The sequence below is a fragment of the Biomphalaria glabrata genome, chromosome 3 (assembly GCF_947242115.1).
Source record: "Biomphalaria glabrata chromosome 3, xgBioGlab47.1, whole genome shotgun sequence".
NCBI classification, from domain to species: Eukaryota; Metazoa; Mollusca; class Gastropoda; family Planorbidae; genus Biomphalaria; species Biomphalaria glabrata.
In genome coordinates, this window is record NC_074713.1 from 37,419,920 (window position 1) to 37,440,686 (window position 20,767).

General features: G+C 31.6%; 1 protein-coding gene across 13 annotated transcripts in view; it reads right to left on the reverse strand.

Moving 5' to 3' along the window:
- LOC106079823 (RAC-gamma serine/threonine-protein kinase-like) overlaps positions 1–20,767 on the reverse strand; it is a 34,951-nt gene that overhangs the window by 4,314 nt on the left and 9,870 nt on the right. For 6 of the 13 annotated variants that reach the window (XM_013241046.2, XM_056024862.1, XM_013241044.2 and 3 more), the window contains 10 exons: positions 19,435–19,513; positions 18,651–18,776; positions 16,964–17,075; positions 16,781–16,877; positions 15,381–15,512; positions 14,473–14,538; positions 14,107–14,298; positions 12,952–13,080; positions 11,980–12,194; positions 11,477–11,564 (listed from right to left, as the gene is read on the reverse strand). In XM_013241046.2, the coding sequence (XP_013096500.2) occupies positions 11,477–11,564; positions 11,980–12,194; positions 12,952–13,080; positions 14,107–14,298; positions 14,473–14,538; positions 15,381–15,512; positions 16,781–16,877; positions 16,964–17,075; positions 18,651–18,776; positions 19,435–19,492 (1,215 nt within the window). In that variant the 5' untranslated portion in view covers positions 19,493–19,513. Of the gene's footprint in view, positions 1–1,612; positions 6,794–11,476; positions 11,565–11,979; positions 12,195–12,951; positions 13,081–14,106; positions 14,299–14,472; positions 14,539–15,380; positions 15,513–16,780; positions 16,878–16,963; positions 17,076–18,650; positions 18,777–19,434; positions 19,514–20,767 lie in introns of those variants that run through there. The other 7 variants (XM_056024861.1, XM_013241045.2, XM_013241047.2 and 4 more) reach the window with 2 other exon arrangements.

Genomic DNA, 20,767 nt, shown 5'->3' on the forward strand with positions numbered 1-20,767 from the left:
ACCCAAACAATTTAAACCCAGATTTTTAATAAGAAAAAAAAAGTTCTAACTTGTAACCACCTTATGTACTGTTTTTGTCTTTAGGCTAATGTTATGTTGAAGTGTTAATTTTGGCCTGGCCTTTCACGCCTGATTAAAAAAAATAAATTTTTATTCCTATTTATGACATTTGGGCTAACACAACTTTCTGTTGTAACACCACCAGGTCTACATTGTATTCAAATGTGTGTTGGTTAGATACATTCCTTCACAGTAAGTAGGGCCTATATCTAAGTAAAACAAGTCTATGCCTTTTGTGTCATATTCTTTAGTCTTGTGGATGTCAAAGGATACATAAATTCCTCTCCCCTTCCCTGCCTGGAGGTCCTAATTTTTCATTGGCCTCAATAAGATCATGAAATATGCAAATAACATTGCTTAAACAATCTTTACACAATTTTAAGCAAATATGCTTTAGACCTTAACAGAGGCTTTAAAGTATGTTAGAGTGCCCAGCTGGCATGCTGTGAGGCCTTGTCATTTTTAGGCTATTAATCCAGGTGAAAGAAAAATGAAATGCTGACAGCATGAAGCAAACATGGAACATTCAAAACACTAAGTGCTAGATAACAGATTTTCCATTTGACTGGCTAAGTAGAATAAGTTTCTGTAATTTCTTGTTAGATAAAATAACTTGTTTTACTGGCTAATTAATATATAATAAGTTCATTCATTAAAACTTCATTTTCAATATTGTTTTCTTTTAATTAACTTAATTATTAAGTTACACATTAAATATTTTTTAATCATTTAAGATCCATGTTTTAAAAACATATTCTGCTTCTGTCAATGATAAATACATTTAAACCCTGGCATATGTTTAGCTAAAACTGTTGATATGATATTTTGCACAATTTAGGCCATGTTGTGCCCAGTTAAAACTGTCCCATTTTTAGGGGACAAGACATAGATGTAGCCATCAAGCACAACAGTTATCATAAGCTTAGAGACTGAAAAACATTCTCTTCACCTGATTCACTTAAGTCAACAAGCACTGAAAGAAATTTATTAAAGTATATTGTATATTGGTGGCTGATTGGTAAAGTGCTTGGCTTCTAAACTGAAGGGTCTTGGATCCAAGTTTCTGTGAAGACTGGGATTTTGAATTTCGGGATTTTACAATGCCCAGAGTCCACACAACTCTAATGGGTACGTGACATTAGTCAACGGTTGGTCATTGTGCTGATCACATCTGTTGTCCATAGAAACAGATGACCTTTAAATCATCTGATCACATCTGTTGTCCATAGAAACAGATGACCTTGACATCATCTGATCACATCTGTTATCCATAGAAACAGATGACTTTTAAATCATCTGCCATATAGAGTGCAAGATCTGAAAGGGTTAGTTTCAGCTTTTGCAACACTATTAAAAGAAATTACTCAGGTATACTATACTTTAAGTCATGTTTTAATCTTTCTCTCTCTGTAAGCTAACAATTTTATTAACATGTTTTTTTTAGATGAGTTAACAAAATGAAAAACATTTTTTGTGTATCAACTCATTAATCTTAAATACACCATGAAAAAAAAAAAAAGAACTTGTATAGAAAAGAGCCAGGAAGACGAAGTTTGAATCATTAAACTTTAATATGAACAGCTTCAAACTACACCAACATATGTACATTACAAGCACAACAGTCATGAATTATTTCATGGTGATCAAATAGTCCAAGCAACTGGGTGGACAAGATGTTGAGAATAGAAGTGGTGATGACCAAACAAATCAGACAAATCTGAGCTATGGAACATGCAAAGGAGGGAAGTAGGTGTGTGTGTAGAGAGAGAGAGAGAGTCTAGAACTGAAGGGAAATAGGACAGAAAACTACAAGGTGATGAAGACATCAATGTCATGGCATGAAATTCATGTTACAATAAGGGGAAAATAAAAAGAAAAAAAAAATATAAATGAGCCATATAGTAGTTCAAAGGTCAACAAACCCAAAAAAGTAAAACAATGTAAAGCTATAATGAGCAAGATACAAAATGTATGGTAACTAATAATACAAGAAACAATTGGACAATGAGAACACAACAATGTTACAATACAGTCAGAGAAACAAAACCAGCCAGATTTCTAACGTCTGTCAAGAGACAATTAAAAATATTTGCCATACAGACAAGTATTTCAGAATGAGCTTTAAAACTGAATTCCAGATAAGTGATAGACACATTAAGTGTACCAAAGAAGAATAGAAGCCAACAAACCTATAGTAATTGTAGACTTGTCACTAGCACCAGCTAGTCATGTACAAAGTAATCTAGAATCACCAGCTGTTCATTTACACAGTACTGTTAATCTAGAATCACCAGCTGTTCATTTACACAGTACTGGTAATCTAGAACCACAAGCTATTCATGTACCATACAAAGTAATCTAGAATCATGTACAAAGCAATCTAGAATCATGTACAAAGCAATCTAGAATCATGTACAAAGCAATCTAGCATCACCAGCTATTTATGTACATAGTAATTTAGAATCCCCAGCAATTCATATATAAAATAATCTAGAACACCAGCTATTCATGAACAAAGTCATCTAGAACACTAGCTATTCATGAACAAAGTCATCTAGAACACCAGCTATGTATGAACAAAGCCATCTAGAACACCAGCTATTCATGAACAAAGTCATCTAGAACACCAGCTATGTATGAACAAAGCCATCTAGAACACCAGCTATTCATGAACAAAGTCATCTAGAACACCAGCTATGTATGAACAAAGCCATCTAGAACACCAGCTATTCATGAACTAGAATTGATGTCCTAAAGAATATAAACAAGATGCTATTTGGAGAACTAGTTAATAATGTTAAAAACTAGCAAGCAAAGAAAAGAATCACCCAGTGCTTCATTACTACATCTACACTGCTGAACTGTACAAAGCTTTATCTACAAAATGCTACCAGTCAGTATGCCACAAAACTTGAATGATTCTCATAGGAAGAGGGCAAAGAATAACTAAATTAAAAAGATATGAACCAATGGTATAATACAAGAGCCAAAAAAAGGGATCCTATGTGAAACCTGTAATATCTAGTCTGTATTAAAGATGAGTTGTATAGATGAGTTTTGATATATCTTTTTATTCTAAATGATGAACATATTAAGTACTGGTACAGCAGACTATAAGCAGACTATAGAGTATGCACTGGAGAAATTATTTCCAGGCATTCAATTTGGTATTATCTACTGATTACATTCAAAGGTTAGGTGTGCAAATTTGTAAATGATTAATTTGTTTTTTATTTTAATAACTAGGGTTTAGAATTATGATGCCATTGTAAATTGTTAGTTTAGTTAGTAAATATTCCTAACCACCCAAAATAATATGTATTCAAGCTTGCATAACAACAAGTCACTATAACATTTTTATCCAAATTTCTCTCAGTTTTTGCTGTGTCTATGGAGTCATTCAATTCATTATTGTTTAATTAATATGTGAAGTGGGAAGAACATCCACTACAGAGACAATTCACAAGCAACTCAGTTTAAGACTGATGAGACAACACAAAGATGTTAGTATAGATACATGGAGAGATATATATGGCACACATGCAGATCATTTTAGCATGAAGATTCCCATGACCAATGTACACAGCCAAATACCATGACAACCTAGACCAGCATAGCTGCTTATACCTAAATTATACACTACATGATGAAAGTCTAGAGATGGTCTAGAATTTAGAGATGGAAGTGAACATTTAACTTCCATTTTAGCTTAGACTTAAGCCCTGAACACTTCAAAAACTTTGTAGAAGCAGCTAAGCTGGTCTAGACTGAGCAAGCATGATAAATATATGACCACACATACAAACTCTATAATTAGTATTTCAGTAATCAATCTTTGAATGTCATTAGAACCAAAACAACAGTCAAAGGAGTAAGGCAAATGGTGAAAACACAAAAATTCAGACACAGCCAAACCTAATGAATACAAAACATCAAAATAAAAAAATGCAATATAAACAACAAGAGTTTCAAACACAAACATTAAAAAAACAAACAGCCAAATCAGATGACTACAGGGGAAACAAAAGAACAATGCAATATAAACAACAAGGGTTTCAAACACAAAAAGTAAAAAAAACAGCCAAATCAGATGACTACAGGGGAAACAAAAGAACAATGCAAAATAAACAACAAGGGTTTAAAACACAAAAAGTCAGACATATCGGTAGCGAAATCTAATGACTACAGGGGAAACAACATAACAAAACAATTGTAATATAAACAACAAGAGTTTAAAAGTGTCACCCTTGATTATTCCTTCGCTCTAGATAAAAGCAAAGATAAAATCCTCCAAAGTTGACCAAAGTAGCATACAATCACTATTCCATCTAAACCAGTGTATATAACAGTAATAACTTGACCAAAGTAGCATACAATCACTATTCCATCTAAACCAGTGTTATAACTTGACCAGAGTAGCATACAATCACTATTCCATCTAAACCAGTGTTATAACTTGACAAGAGTAGCATACAATCACTATTCCATCTAAACCAGTGTTATAACTTGACCAGAGTAGCATACAATCACTATTCCATCTAAACCAGTGTTATAACTTGACCAGAGTAGCATACAATCACTATTCCATCTAAACTAGTGTTATAACTTGACCAGAGTAGCATACAATCACTATTCCATCTAAACCAGTGTTATAACTGAAGCAGTGGATGCTCTTGAACCATGAAGCAACTCACTCAGCCTTGAGCTGCATCAAACACTTGAACTCATTAATATCAAACTGGTGTTTATTTTGGCATGGGATAACATTAGTTTCAAAGAGTCAAGCATTGCCCAATTACTGAAAAGAATGCTGTTTTATCATTGTAGAGATTTATAAAAAGCTAGCTACCGTACTATTTAAGAAAAGTAATGATTTTTTTTTTTAAGCATTGCAAAAAAAAGGTCAATTGTACACATTAAAAAAAATACTTGCACTAACCGTAACATTTATAAAAAATGCATAAATGGTTTAAAAGAATTTAAGAAAGAATGCTTTTCTGAGAAATAGTTTCAAAACATGACATTGATAGGACTATGCAAAAGTTCAAACAAAACATCTAGAGAACAGCCTGTAACAAGTGACTTCAAAAGTTCAAACAAAACATCTAGAGAACAGCTTGTAACAAGTGACTTCAAAAGTTCAAACAAAACATCTAGAGAACAGCCTGTAACAAGTGACTTCAAAAGTTCAAACAAAACATCTAAAGAACAGCCTGTAACAAGTGACTTCAAAAGTTCAAACAAAACATCTTGAGAACAGCCTGTAACAAGTGACTTCAAAAGTTCAAACAAAACATCTTGAGAACAGCCTGTAACAAGTGACTTTGATTAATAAGAAATAAGTTCAGAATATTCATTGCACAATTTGTTAAAATCATTTGTAAAGACCTGAAGAAATGATGAGAATTCACACAGAGTTTGTCAACAGTGGCAGTACTGCTGTGATCTTGACTTGATAAATTTGTACCCAAAAAAAAAAAAAAAGCAACATGGGAACACTTTAGTTGACTCACATGTAGAATAACATGCACAAATAACAATATCATCTGACTTCATCTAATTCAAGAAATCTTTAGGCAGTGGTCCTTACAGAACTTGATTCTACCAATCTCCAGTTATAGATTTAAAGGTTCTCATGGGACTTAATACACTTTCTGAGTCCTAAAAGGTTAGAAGCAATTTCATAAGCAATAGCATGGTAGTTTATTGATTCAACTAAGATCAACACAACACAAAAACTAACAATGACATACAAGTCTGTAAGCACCATCAACAATCTACATGCAAGCAAAAGGCTGTTGAGGAGAGAGAGCATAACTGCATGTATTTATGTGGCAACCATGATGAGAGGTTGTTCTAAACTGATCACACATTTATGTGGCTACCATGGAGATAGTCTAAACTTAATTCTTGTTCAACTGAGAGACAAAATAACTGCTTGACAGTGATTACACAGAGAGCTAGTTAATCCATAATGTGACTTAGTGCATGAAGGCTACATGCCAAATTTGTAATTGTGTAAATAAAAGGAGGAGGGTGGGGTAGTTTAAGAAGTGTCTTTGCATATACACTGACAATGAAATAATAAGAGGTAGTTTTAAAAGTTTAAATGATCAAGCCTTCAAATATCTAAATCTTAGTCCTAATGGACCTATTGTGTATAATTGCAGACATTAGTTTGTTCTGTTGAGTGTGTATCACTGCAGATATGAATCATTAAAACAGATCAATAATAAATCTGAGCACCAATATTTTTTTTTAAAAGGGGGATTTGCTTTTGTAATTAAACAATTAAGGACAGAGCACTATTGAAAAGTAATGAAAAATAGCACAAAGGCAAAGTGCAAGACATTTAGAAAGAATGACAAAGAAAAGAGGTAGAAGTGTAACTGTGTTAACCCAGTGAGAGATTGGCTCAAGTTCTGAGAGTGAGAAAAAATGTCCATATCATAAGTTGTAGTGTATGGTCAAGAGTTTTTATGACAAGCAACTGCTACAGATTCCAAGTGGTCTCAAAGCTCATTCTGTTGCTAGCAAGGCTGCCTCGGCTACCGTGGTAAGAAAACTGCTCAAAGTAGGGCAAAGGCTCCATATCCTCAGCAATGGGCACCAGTGCTTGATGCTGGGCAATGCCCACAGGCGGAGTCACATTCACAGCCTCACCAGTGAACACTTCATCAAAGTAGCGGGTGTCAGTTTCTGATGTCACTTGGGGCTTGAATGGTGGGGTAATCTGGTATGGGGTGGTTTTGGAGTATGCAATCAGAAAGTGTTTCCAAACAAATGATAACAAAACTAGAACACAGAAAAACATACAAATGATGATAATATACTTTTTGTTATTGTCTTGAACCAGCTGAGGCAAGTGTTAACAAGCTAGCACACATTTTGTTCATTGTTTATTTAGTGAGTTTAAATCTTTATAAGCAGCATTTTTACACACTGTTTTCTTGATGGAACTTTTTTATATTGTCAAGAAGATAGCCCAACAAAAAATCAAAAATCTTTTTTTTTGTTTCAATAAAAAAACAACACTACTTTTTTAATCTATTCAAGTTCTCAGCTCAGCTCATAAAAGAAGTGACACATGAGTTAACATGATGCAATATAAGTACAACTTGAACCCTAAACACAGTGTTGACATTGATGTCACCCAACATTTCAACTAAGTTGACACTGCAAAGAGAGAAGATCTCAACCTGTATGAATCCTGATAGACATTAGAGCGCCAGAACACAAAGCTCATTTCAAAACCATTAGACTGACATAATTGTCTCATTCATTAAATGGGATTATTGAAATTATGCATTTCTGATGTCACATAGAATGTATTTAGGGTTCAAATCATGAAAACCAAAACACCTGATGGATATGATACAAAAAAAAAATATTTTTTTTTTATGATGTGAATGTAAAGACCAAATATAGAAAACAGTTTGCAAAAGAAAGTTCTGGTTTAAGCACAGAGCTTTTCAAATGGAAATGCATTGAAGGCTAGGAGGCTTAGAATGAAGACCAAATCTTTCAGAATCATTGCAAAAGCTTCACCTGGTATTTTAAAAGCAAGTTGAAAGCAAAGGAACAAACTAAGGCCATAAAACAAAACAAACTTTAGCAATATGATAACTTTGAAAATCACCTAACTAAAGAATCTATAGTATTTTGTCCTTCAATAAACAAGATAGTAAACCTAATATGCAACTTTTCTTTACTTTTTAATGATCAACTCACTATTTTATCTTTAATCAGACTAGAGTGACTACAATATTTACCAAAGAACAAAGCAAGAAATAAAAAAGTAAAAAACAAGTAGTGTCAAAAAGCAAATTAAACAGCTTGTCCCAACCCCATTTAAATACAGAGTTTCAACCTCTTCACAAATCTAACTAAGGCATGTGTATTTGTGAGTGAATAAAGTGTGTACACAATGAGTCTTATCAAAAAATTTTACTTTCAGCTTTCTAAGATTTGTTGTTTGTACCTAAAAATACTTCATTATTAGAGAACTTCCTTTATTAGACAACATCTTTTATTTATTAGACATCTTTTATTTAGTAGACAACTTCTTTTATTTAGTAGACAACATCTTTTATTTAGTAGACAACTTCTTTTATTTAGTAGACAACTTTTATTTAGTAGACAACATCTTTTATTTAGTAGACAACTTCATTTATTTAGTAGACAACTTCTTTTATTTAGTAGACAACTTTTTTTATTTAGTAGACAACATCTTTTAATTAGTAGACAATTTCTTTTATTTAGTAGACAACTTCTTTTATTTAGTAGACAACTTCTTTTATTTAGTAGACAACTTCTTTTATTTAGTAGACAACATCTTTTATTTAGTAGACAACATCTTTTATTTAGTAGACAACTTCATTTATTTAGTAGACAACTTTTTTTATTTAGTAGACAACATCTTTTATTTAGTAGACAACTTCTTTTATTTAGTAGACAACTTTTTTTATTTAGTAGACAACTTCTTTTAATTAGTAGACAACTTCTTTTATTTAGTAGACAACATCTTTTATTTAGTAGACAACTTCATTTATTTAGTAGACAACTGTTATTTAGTAGACAACTTCTTTTATTTAGTAGACAACTTTTATTTAGTAGACAACTTTTATTTAGTAGACAACTTCTTTTATTTAGTAGACAACTTCTTTTATTAAGTAGACAACTTCTTTTATTTAGTAGACAACTTTTTTTATTTAGTAGACAACTTCTTTTATTTAGTAGACAACTTCATTTATTTAGTAGACAACTGTTATTTAGTAGACAACTTCTTTTATTTAGTAGACAACTTTTATTTAGTAGACAACTTTTATTTAGTAGACAACTTCTTTTATTTAGTAGACAACTTCTTTTATTAAGTAGACAACTTCTTTTATTTAGTAGACAACTTAATTATTTAGTAGACAACTTCATTTATTTATTAGACCACTTCCTTTATTTATAGAACATCTTTTTTATTAACTTAAATTATAAGACTTTTTTCAATATTTAATATTAAAATAATTTTTTTAAAAAGACATAATTGTAACTAGATTAAAGTAATAATTATATTAATGATATAATTTAATATGAACATAAAAATGTGTACAGTACTAAAAGCATTAAAAACATGTCTTCATGATTGAAAAAGTTGTCAGTGAGTTTATTTAATTTAAATACACAAAAAAAAAACAGTTTTAAAAAGTATTATACAAATATTTTGTTACTTGTATAAACAAATAAAAACAGGATTGAATAGACTTGGATATGTGTAATTACAATGAAACTGAACATTATGTCAACTGGACATTATGTCTACTGAACATTATGTCAACTGGACATTATGTCTACTGAACATATTGCATGGCAAGAATTGTGAAGAGGAAACTCTGATGCACAGCTATCTCTACTAATTAGTCTACTATATAGTATATCTAATCGGTGACAGGTCATTTCATCCCCAGACACTTCAGCCTGGTCATTCATCTTTGGTCACTTCATCCCAGATTAAATATTTTTTTCTTAGTCATTGTGTAATTGTGCTGTTAATACTTTGCCTTTAAGCACTTATTTCATCTGATATATAAATATGTTTATTTAGAATACTTTTTGATATTTTGGACATGTTATTTTAGTGTTTATAATGTTCCCCTACTCTCTTCAGACTTGTTGAGAAATGACAGAATATATGTAAATATGTAGATATATTGTAATGCAGGCTTTGTAATTAATTATATTGTTTCTGTTTGTTATAGGGATGTCACTATTATCCTGCGCATATTGGGTGATGTAATGATCAAAGGTCAAGGTGTGGTAGAAGTAGGGAAAATCTTTTGAGAGAAGTACGATTAGTATAATTATGATCTTGCTGCTCTGCACTCATAACTAATCATAAATCGCCAAGTAGTAGTAGTGGAAATCTTTTTAGAGATGAGAACGACTAGAATACTTATGATCATGCCGCTGATAACTTGCCAACAAATTACAAATGATGGACAGCAATACGAATCAATGGATCATCTACTGTACCTACTATCAATAGCCTATCTTATTGATTTCAATTCAATTAACACACAAAAACAAATTTTACATTAGCTCTCTCTATATATAGATGTTAATTTTTAAAATTTTTAATGACATTATATTCTAATCTTATTTATTAATTTGTAATTCTTTTTGTCATCTAAATAAAAATAAAAAAATGAAATATTGTTAATTTCATACTTTTTTACAATAATTATTTGATGGATTAAAGTATGAAATAACCAGCGGATGAAATGACATGCGGGATGAAGTGACCAACTATGAAATGACCGGGAACCCTTGCCAGGACATGATTAAGTCACAAAGGAAACAGACATGTTATCAGTCCTAAACAAACAAATGGATTAGACTGTGTTCATCCTTAGGATGAGACCAGCCAAAAAACACACGTTTTATAAGTATTACTGCACTGTTGAGCCAATGAATAGGTTTATCCTCTGTGAGGAACTAAATAAAACCAAACAACCCACCATAAACTTTGTTATGTAAATGATTTCATTTGTGGGATACTCTAACTAAGCCTATAAACTAGCCTTTAGTCTGACCAGTACTTTGATTCTAATCTATCTCTTAAACAGGAATATCCAAAACTTTAAAAACAAAGGGTAAAAAGAATTAACACTCACAGTATCTCGAATTAAATATTATCCACCCTGATTTTTGCTATTCTCAAATCAGAATCCAATTTTGAATAAACCCAAATTGCAAGTTCAATTAAAGTTAATTCAAATTATTTTTTTAAATCATAATACAAACAATTATTATGTTACAAAACTTTTTTTTAAATGATCATTAAAAAAAAAAAGTTTTAAGAAAATGTATTTTTATTTGCTCACTATTATAATTTTTTATGGGCCCCTAACACTTACTAATAAAATCTATGAAATTCTGCTACTCAAAGTGAAATAGTATAGGAAATCAGGTTTTCTTTGGGAAATTTTCGTGTGAATCATTTCCTACATTACATATATATAAACTATTATTTTAATACACTGGTATTTCAAAACTTTTAATTTTCTAGTTATATTATAAATCCTCAAGTCTAATGGAAAACAAAACATACACAAAATGTATCACTAAATCAATCTAAAAAGTTTCCCCTAGTCCATTTCATTGTGCAGCAAACAAATGTTCCAATCAAATCTTAGAGAGATGAGTACAGAAGAAGAATGATGGAGAGAGACACATACCAGATTGCCTAGACAAAATAAAAAAAGGGGAGGGGGGAGAAGTTCTAGCAGGGAATCAACTCACAAGCATAAGCCTTAGGTCAAGCTAAATATCGACACAAGGAATATTGTAGTCACCTTACAAATACCGATGGTGAAAGATAAGAAGCTTATGATGATAAGAAAAAGGGGAAGAAAAACATAATCACCTTTTTGGCCACCAAGTCTTCCCAGTTGATTGAGGCAAAGAATGGATGACTTTTGATATCAGCAACATCTGCCTCACCACCTCCTAACCTGTTCAAACAAACAACATCTGTATTCAAAAGATTTCACTCATTGAAAAGGTAATAGTCAATTTGAATAATATTTACATTTTGATAATGTTAGAATAATCTTTGTTCTTCACTAATTTTCATCAAATTTTGTTTCATTCTTGCAATAATCTATAATGTTAATTAAAAAAAGGGATTCTCCAATCATTAGTAGAAAGAACATTTGATTATAGGAATAGTACACACAAAAGTGTTAAGAACAAATAAAAAAAATGTATAATTGTATAAAATTCAATCTTAATTTGTTTTTAAATCATTCAAATTTTAAAGAATGTTTAATCACTAAAACTACTTTTAATATCCACCAAAAAAATCAAGATGTTTTAAGTACAAATAACTAAGACAAAACAAGATATAACATCAAAATATTTTCAAACCTCTGTTTAGGTTTTTTTGCTAATAAACCACTGAGCAAACTTTTGGCTTCCTCTGAGAGATTTCTGGGAAATTTGACGTGTTGGAGCAGGATGAGTTCAAATAATACGTCATGGTCCTTGTTGTAAAAGGGCAGTCGTCCACACATCATTTCATACATCACCACACCAGTGCCCCACCAGTCAACAGCTCGACCATAGTCATTGTCTTCAAGAACCTACACCACAGTCATGCGCAGTAAACAAATCACTTTTACACATATTATGCAGTAACATGTGAATCAACAAAGTTTAATTTAAAACCTAGACAATCTTTGGACATGATGGCTATGTGGTAGTGCTCTTGGTTTCAACAGACGGATCTGGAGTTAGAATCTTGGTGAAGGCTGGGTTTTTGGATTTCAGGACTTCAAGACATGCCTGAGTCAACCCTACTCTAATGTTACCTGACATTAGGTGGGGAAAGTAAAAACAGTTGATCATTGTGCAGCCACATGAAACCCTTGTAAACCATTGGCCATGGAAGCTTTACATCATAATTTACCTTCTAGATTGAGAGGTCTGAAAGGGATACTTTACTTTACTATACAGCATACAGATCTCAGGACCACTACTTGTCCAAATTCACAAGTGTACTAAGTCGTCAGCCCATTAACCAGATTTTTTTTTTATTTCCCCACAGCCATCCCCATTAGAGAATTTAATATTGTCCTCAAAATTTGGGGCCTCTACCAAGACTTAAAATCCAGAACATATTTCATGAGCCATGTGCATTAGAATCTAAGGGTCTCATGCCAGCATGAATATGTATCAGGTTGAATGAATTTTTTTAGACAAACATATTTTGTACAATAGATAAAAGACAACTCAATTATTGAAACCCCAATAAAACTATGTATGAAATCAATATAATACAGTGTCAATGTAATCAAATATTCTAATCAATGCAATACAACAAAACAAACTAACACTAACCTCTGGAGCCAGATACTCAGGAGTGCCACAAAATGTGTTAGTGCTAGCCCCAAAGAACATTTCTTCTTTACACAAACCAAAATCTGCTATTTTAATGTGGCCATCTTTGTCCAGTAACAGATTCTCCAACTGTCAGTAGCACAGATAAAAAAGATAAAAAAAAGTCTGAATGTTTTTAGAAAATTTACAGTAAATACTTCATACTAAACTATTCTTATTCTCTGGATGATTTAACCTTGCTTCTTAGCTTTACCAACACTCGGTATGTTTACAGCAGTGTGGAACAGCTGAGAAGAACAGCACACTACTATTTAATGATAGCAAGAGTCTTCAGTTCAGCAGGAAAAGTTGGCTAGAAGAAGTACTTTGCTTCCTGTAAAAAACTTTAAGAGTTTAAGAAACTTTTACAAATTTTGGTAGCAGTTCAATCTTCAATGAATGTTGTGCTTTTTTATGTTCTACTTCAACTTAAGAAGATATTTATGAGGAAAAAAACAACTTCCACACACTTCTTACAGACAATTAGAGCTAAGGTAATGCAGCAAGCAGTACTGATTTGTATCTGATGCTTTTATTTAAGTAACATCACCAATGAACAAGTCTTTCCCAACAATAAGGGAATTCATATAGAGATAGAAGAGTTGGGGCAAACAGATGGCAGCAAATACACACACAAAAATGTGATCTTGTTCAATAAGTGCCTAAGAGAAATAGTTCAATGATTTTGCTCTAACAAAAAAGTCTATAGAACTGTCGTTAGTGTTCATAAAATGATGTGAAAGTCATAGCAGTGTTGGCTATTTTAAGGAGAGAAACAGTTTTTGAAATGAAAGAGATCTCAGTTTTTAATGTTCACTTAAAAATAAGTTAACAGAAATTTGGGTCTTAGGCCAGAATTAATAAACTGTAAGTTTGAATATCTATTGGTAATTAATAATTAAGTGTCAAGAAGTATTTATTGAAATCATTTGATCCTTTTTGTGTTGACACCACATAGTCATAAGTCAACATTAGCAATTAACCCAATCCATTTTGTGTTGACACCACAGGTAGTCATAAGTCAACATGAGCAATGAACCCAATCCATTTTGTTCAATTTGAATTGGATCCACCCTAGAATTGGCTACTAAAACAAAAAACAACAAAAGAGCCAACCTTCAAATCTCTATACACAATGTTGTTTTCATGCAAATATCCAAGTGCTGATACAATCTCAGCCCCATAAAATTTTGTACGCTCCTCTGAGAACACTCTTTCTCGAGACAGATGAAAGAAGAGCTCTCCCCCATTCACATACTCCATGACAAAACAAAGTCTGTCTGCCGTCTGGAATGAATATTTCAGTTGCTGAGGACACATAAATATAAGTGTTTTAGTTACAGAACATACATTTATTTTTTTAGTCTTACAATCGCAGGTTTAGAAAGCTTTTCACCGTATTCCCATTTCTTTTAAGGAGTAAAAGAAAAGAAAACAACAACCCTGAGATCCAACAAAAGACTGCTTCAAGGAGCTACTTACAGTGAGAAATGGATGATTGGTTGTTTGCAGAACTCTGTTCTCTGTGAGTGTATGAGCTACTTCATCCTGTACAAACATGTCAGACAAACAAATACATTCACCAGGAGAAAGTTTGATCTTTTTTGATCACTAAGTTTATTTATATAGACATAAGGTTTAAGAAGAAGAGCAGAAACTGTTGAGATTTAGACTAATTAACTATGTCTAGCCTGTAGAGCTTTAGATTAATTAACTATGTCTAGCCTGTTTCGCTTTAGACTAATTAACTATGTCTAGCCTGTTTTGCTTTAGACTAATTAACTATGTCTAGCCTGTTTCGCTTTAGACTAATTAACTATGTCTAGCCTGTTTTGCTTTAGACTAATTAACTATGTCTAGCCTGTTTAGCTTTAGACTAGTTAACTATGTCGAGATGAAAAAGCAAAGACTTTATTTGGACTGGATTATCAGAATATAGAGGTATTTGATAACACTGATTTGAAGATCTGGTAAAGAGAATCTTTAAAAAATGAATACATTTCTTTAAACTGCAAAGAGTAAGGATGGTCTTTAAAATGGTGCAAGATATTAAGCTATTGTTGTCGTTTTTTTAAACACATATTTTAAATAGTTTTACACATATCTAAAAATCAATAAAAATGGTTTGCAATTTCAATTACATTTGAAATTAGGTCATGGTCACTATGTGAATAACTCAAAAGGAAAAGAAAAAGTTTCAAGTTATGGTTCCTTTTCAATTATCTGCATTAAAACAACTCGGCACAAAAAAATAAATTTAGAAATTTTCATCGATTTTTGACATGATAGTACACTAAAAATCAATGTCAAAAAAAAAAAAATACAATGCAATTTTCACACATTGCTTGTTTTTCTTATTATCTAAGAAAAAAAAAAAAAGAGAACCTTACTTTGGCTATAATGACTGCCTTTTTCAATATCTTGATAGCATATAACTGATTGGTGGCTTTTTCTTTACACATTATCACTTTACCAAACGTTCCTTTACCCAACACTTTTAGAAAGTCAAAGTCATCCAAAGACTAAATTACAAAAGATTAAGAAAAAAACAACAGCAACATTAAACAAAATACAAAAAAAAATATTTTTTTTAAACAAATCTTACATTAAGTGTAATTCTATCAATTAGTTTGGGTCAGTCATGTAATTAAATTTGTCATAGATCTATATTTATAATAATAAATCTGTGCGATTAGAAATATTTTTACCAATTGTTTCTGTAAAGCGCAGTTTCATGCTTTTTAGCTTTCTCAATACGCTATGATCCTATCCCTTGTCTGGACCATTTGGAAAGGGGTGGGGGAGAATGAACGGGGTATCTGGGTGATTGCTTTTTAAATGTATTTATTAAAAAAAAAGCAAATGACCTGAATTCGAAATTATGTTCTAAAGCCTTCTCAGGCTTTGTGTTTGTGTTCACTAAGCCTCAGACAATGACCAATATAAGGGAATAATTCAGCTTATACCACCCCTTCAGTCAAGTATAATTTCTTTCCGTTGTGGGAGATACCAAACAAAATAATTAATTACCAATAGTTAATTAACTAATTAGTCAATTTTTTTTATTGATTCTAGTGTTGTCAGCTAAAAGAAATAATTGTGCAAATTTCAGCTTGATCTGAGATTGGGTGTGGGAGAAATAACATGCACACATTTTTTCCCTGACAGACAAAGCGAGTTGAAATAAGCTTTGTAAATAATAACAAACATAAAACCATTCACTTAACTGCAACAAATATACTATATATCGTTGTAGATCTAAGGCTTTGGCTTTATTACTAACACTAAAAACAGATTACAGCTGACTATACCTGAATTAGACTAGATACAAAATTAAGTATCACATAGTTACTTATTAAATACTACAACTTTTTTTTGTTGCACTGATAAATCAGTAAAAACATTTTTTTTTTTTAATTATTGATAACAGCAACTATTATAGCAAGAAATAAGATGCCCATACAAATGTAAACAGATGCACTCAGACAAAACAAAATGTCTATTGTTTGGGTAATTAAATCCGATAATGAACTAAGCTAGCTCTAAACAGTGTGAAAACAAGACAAAAAGTTTGAGCCTAAAACAAATCTGTTTTTTTAAATGAATCCTGCCTAAAATAAATCTGTCTTTTTATTTAAATGAATCATGCCTAAAATAAATCTATTTTTTTATTTAAATGAATCCTGCCTAAAATAAATCTGTTTTTTTATTTAAATGAATCCTGCCTAAAATAAATCTGTTTTTTTATTTAAATGAATCCTGCCTAGAATATAAAGATCTGCTCACATACCACTTTCTTTTTATGTTCTACAATATTAGATGTCGGTGCTTCTTCTGTCACTTTCAGAGTATCTGACACAGACCCAATGGCTTGTATCCATTCATCCCTGAAATACCACAAAACAGATTTGAAATTCACATTGTTAAGTTACTCCTACTAGAAATAGTTAGCATCCCAGTGTGTATTCCTCACCTTTCACTAACACTTTCAACACAGAACATCCTCTCCACTTCAGTCGCCCACTGCCAACATTTTATGATGAATGTATGAGGTCTTGGTCTGTTTACTTTCATCAACTGGCAATCTAAAAATAAGAACAATTAATAAAAATAACAACAAAACCAAAGCAGTAGAGTTTGGACACCTTCTCACAGTTTGATACAGAGATGTCTACATTGTGAAATAAAGAATGTGTAGTCTCTGGTGTTAAAATGGGATTTTTTTTTGAGTCTCTATTCTTTCTATATAGTAGATTTGGCACTTTTCCATTTATAAATAATTTAAAATTGTGAATTAAAATCTTTAAGTATCTGTTACCAGTGATTTTAAATAAGCTAAATATATTATTATTTTAATATAACTTTGTCGACAACTATAGATTTATGATTTTAAAAGAATGACTATCAACACATTTTTCATATCTTTCTTTTCAATGGCAAGATTGTGGGAAGAATAGGAACTAGTAGGTTTGTAGATGGCTCTAGTGTTCAACTCTACACTTGAGATTGATGAAAAACAGAAACAATTCATTCAGTTTTGATGCAGGGACACACATTTGTTTTTTACCCATATGTATAAGCTACTTTATAGATCAAATAACAAGTCATACCTAGCCTAGATGTAAGAGTTCGGGTCAGAATGCTTTGTTTGACAAACCATGTACCAGCAGGAAAGAGAAATAATGTGTTACAAACGGAAATGCTACAAGAATACAATCTGTGTCCACTTTGAGTCCATCAAAGAAGTCAGATCTATGGTCATCATTAAGTCCATTCCCCTTACTTTCCTTTTATCAGTGGAACTTTTTTTTTAAATAAACAACTAAACTTTGAACTACTGCCGTTACCATAGAACCATAACAGTTAGGATAAACCAATAGTTTTACAAAGCTTGTATCAACTCACTATGTCTGTCTGGTAAAAAATATGTGCAAGTTATTTCTCTCACAACCAATTTCGTAGCTGAAATTTTGCACAATTATTTCTTTTACCTGAGAACATCATAAAAAATCAAACACACTAAACAAACCCAAATAATATGTGACTAGATCTAGATCTACAATGCTAACTTGGAATCTTTAAGTTACAAAGGTGTGAACAACTATAATGCTTGAGATGGAAATGATGTAAACAATTAACTGATCAGTTGCTGAAGAGAACAAATAATTATTTGGAATGAAGGAATGTTGTAATAGTGGTGTACATAATGCTAGATTAGATTTAGATCACATGAACCATGTAATTAATTAGTCTTTTTATGCTGTATATTATAAATAGATAAACATTTTTTTAAAAGCTACATATATTTTTGTTTTCTATATGTATTTAGAGAATCATATTTGAATATTTTCAAGGTTATTTTTGTACACAAGTTGTATACTAGTAGGAATCTGACCTGATGACATTTGTTGAAGTTTATATTTTGTAAATGATTCTTTTATCTTTTTTTATAAAAAAAAAAAATATATGTATTAGTAGTTAATCAAATAGTACATGATACAGTTGTAATATATTAACAATATCTTCTTGGCAGCTTTTTTGTTTTTTTTTAAGCAAAGTTACAGACTGCTCACAAAATGTATCTCATTAGGAAAAAGCAATTATAATGAAGTAAAAAATAATTTAAACATTGTTGAAAAAATACAAATGTAAAAACTTACCTTTAACAGAAAATTTATTAAGGGGATCTTGTAAATCATTGGCCTCGGGCTTAGAACGGAAACCTTCAAACGAGCCATTTTTCCTCAAAATAAAGTACCGCTTCCTCCAATTTTTTATATGTTCTCCTAGAAAGAAACAATTTTATTAAGTAAATCAAAATGCTTCACATAGAAAATAAATTAAAATAAAAAAATTAAAATGAAAATTAAAATTTACTTCAATAATTAAATAATTAAAAAGAACCAAATTTTTAAATTTTTTTTCAATTTGACTGTCATAATGAAAGAATTATGCTAAATGTCCAGATAGTATGGTGGTGCTGAAAAAATAAAATATATTTAAAAATGCTGCGAAGTTTAAAGGCACACATGGTAATAGATTGGTTAAGCTGCATAGTATGACTCACTTTATGACAGAATGAAATGAGTTTAAAAAAAACTGTAATGACAGAATGAAATGAGTTTTTTAAAAATGTAATCAATGTTAATGTTTTTAATTAATTAATTTTTGTTTAAACGTAATCAATTTACTCTACTTGGATCTGAGTGATACTTCTCTTAACATATTTTTATATCACTCTTTTGACATTTTGAAGATTGATTTTGTTCCCTATGTGTCTATAGACTATTTCCTCTAAGTATTTACCTTGCTTGCTATCCCATTTGAACAAAGAAAAACAGATCTTATAAAGTTTATACTTCATTTTGGCTAGAACTGACAACACCGGTCTCTGTTTGGGAAGTAAGTTGGGGTCCATATTTGCTGAGTATACCTCAAACTTACCCCTCTTCCAAAGGTAGCCCTCCTTGACCACATCAACATGGTCCACCTCTGCATTCATGGTGAACACTTAGGTCACCTGCTTTAAACAAAAGATCAATGAGCATTACCATAACCTTTTAATAACTGTAATTTCTAATGCAATAGATAAGAAAACCATGCACACAAAATCAGTATATATGTATATATATATACTGGTATGCGTCATACATTTAGATAGTGTAAAACTCTTGCATTTCATTGAAAGATTTAACAAGTAAAAATAGATGTTACAGAAGCTGAAAACACAATTCTCAACAGATCAAATGGTATGCAAAGAAACTAATTCTTATTTAAAAACTAGTCAGAAAAAGAAAACAAAATTAAATAAAAACTAGTCTAGTAGTAATTTGGATCAATGAATTACTTTTATCATTAAAAAAAGGTAAGTCTAATTCATATAGAAACTTATCAAATGAAAATTGAATGCCATATTTTGCACACCATAGAAATAAATAATAAGTGGGTGAGAGAATTCCCTTTTGATTTGAATTGACTAAATGACAATAATGGATTAAAGAGACACTGTAAAACTACTTTCAACACAAATTTTCAGCTCTCCATTAACTCTCTGTCTGATAAGCTCTGCAGACAGAATGCTCATTTAATTAATATAGATTTCTTCCCTGCTGTGCCATTTGGGCATATGAAGGCAAGCTCTCTCTACAGAGATGGGTCATAGGTGACTTTCAAAGCCTATTCCCATGTTACAAGTGGACGGCCATGTTTTTGCTATCCTTTTTTCGGCTTCTATGTTATAGCTGACTTTTTTGGTAAATATGTTTTGTCTTGTCTGAGGATATATCCCATGAATCTCATACAACCTTAGGTCACCATTTCACTCAGGGAAAGATTGACAGTGTGGGAAAGGAATTCTATAATGGTGCCATGATCTTGGTATGTTACTCCCATGACCCTTTTCAGCCACCACTGCCGAGTCATGTTTAGTCTCTTTTCAACCTTTATCAATGATTTCCATGTTTTGCAAGCATTGGTGGGGACATTGATGGTATTGATGAGGTGGATCTTGGTCTCCAGGCTGATTGATTTGTTTGCCCAGATAGGCCATTAGTTTTTGGAAAATGGCTCCTGCTTTACCTATCTGACATACAACATTGTGATATGCATCTTCATCTCTTGTGATAATGCTACGTAAATAGGTGAATTCAGCCCCTTAAACTGACCTTCCATTACCCAAAAGATACCCTGATCAGGCCCTTAGATTCCTACACTGTACCACCATGACAGTATCAGGACTGTCATTGGAATAATAATCATTGTGGGGGAAAAAAGCAGT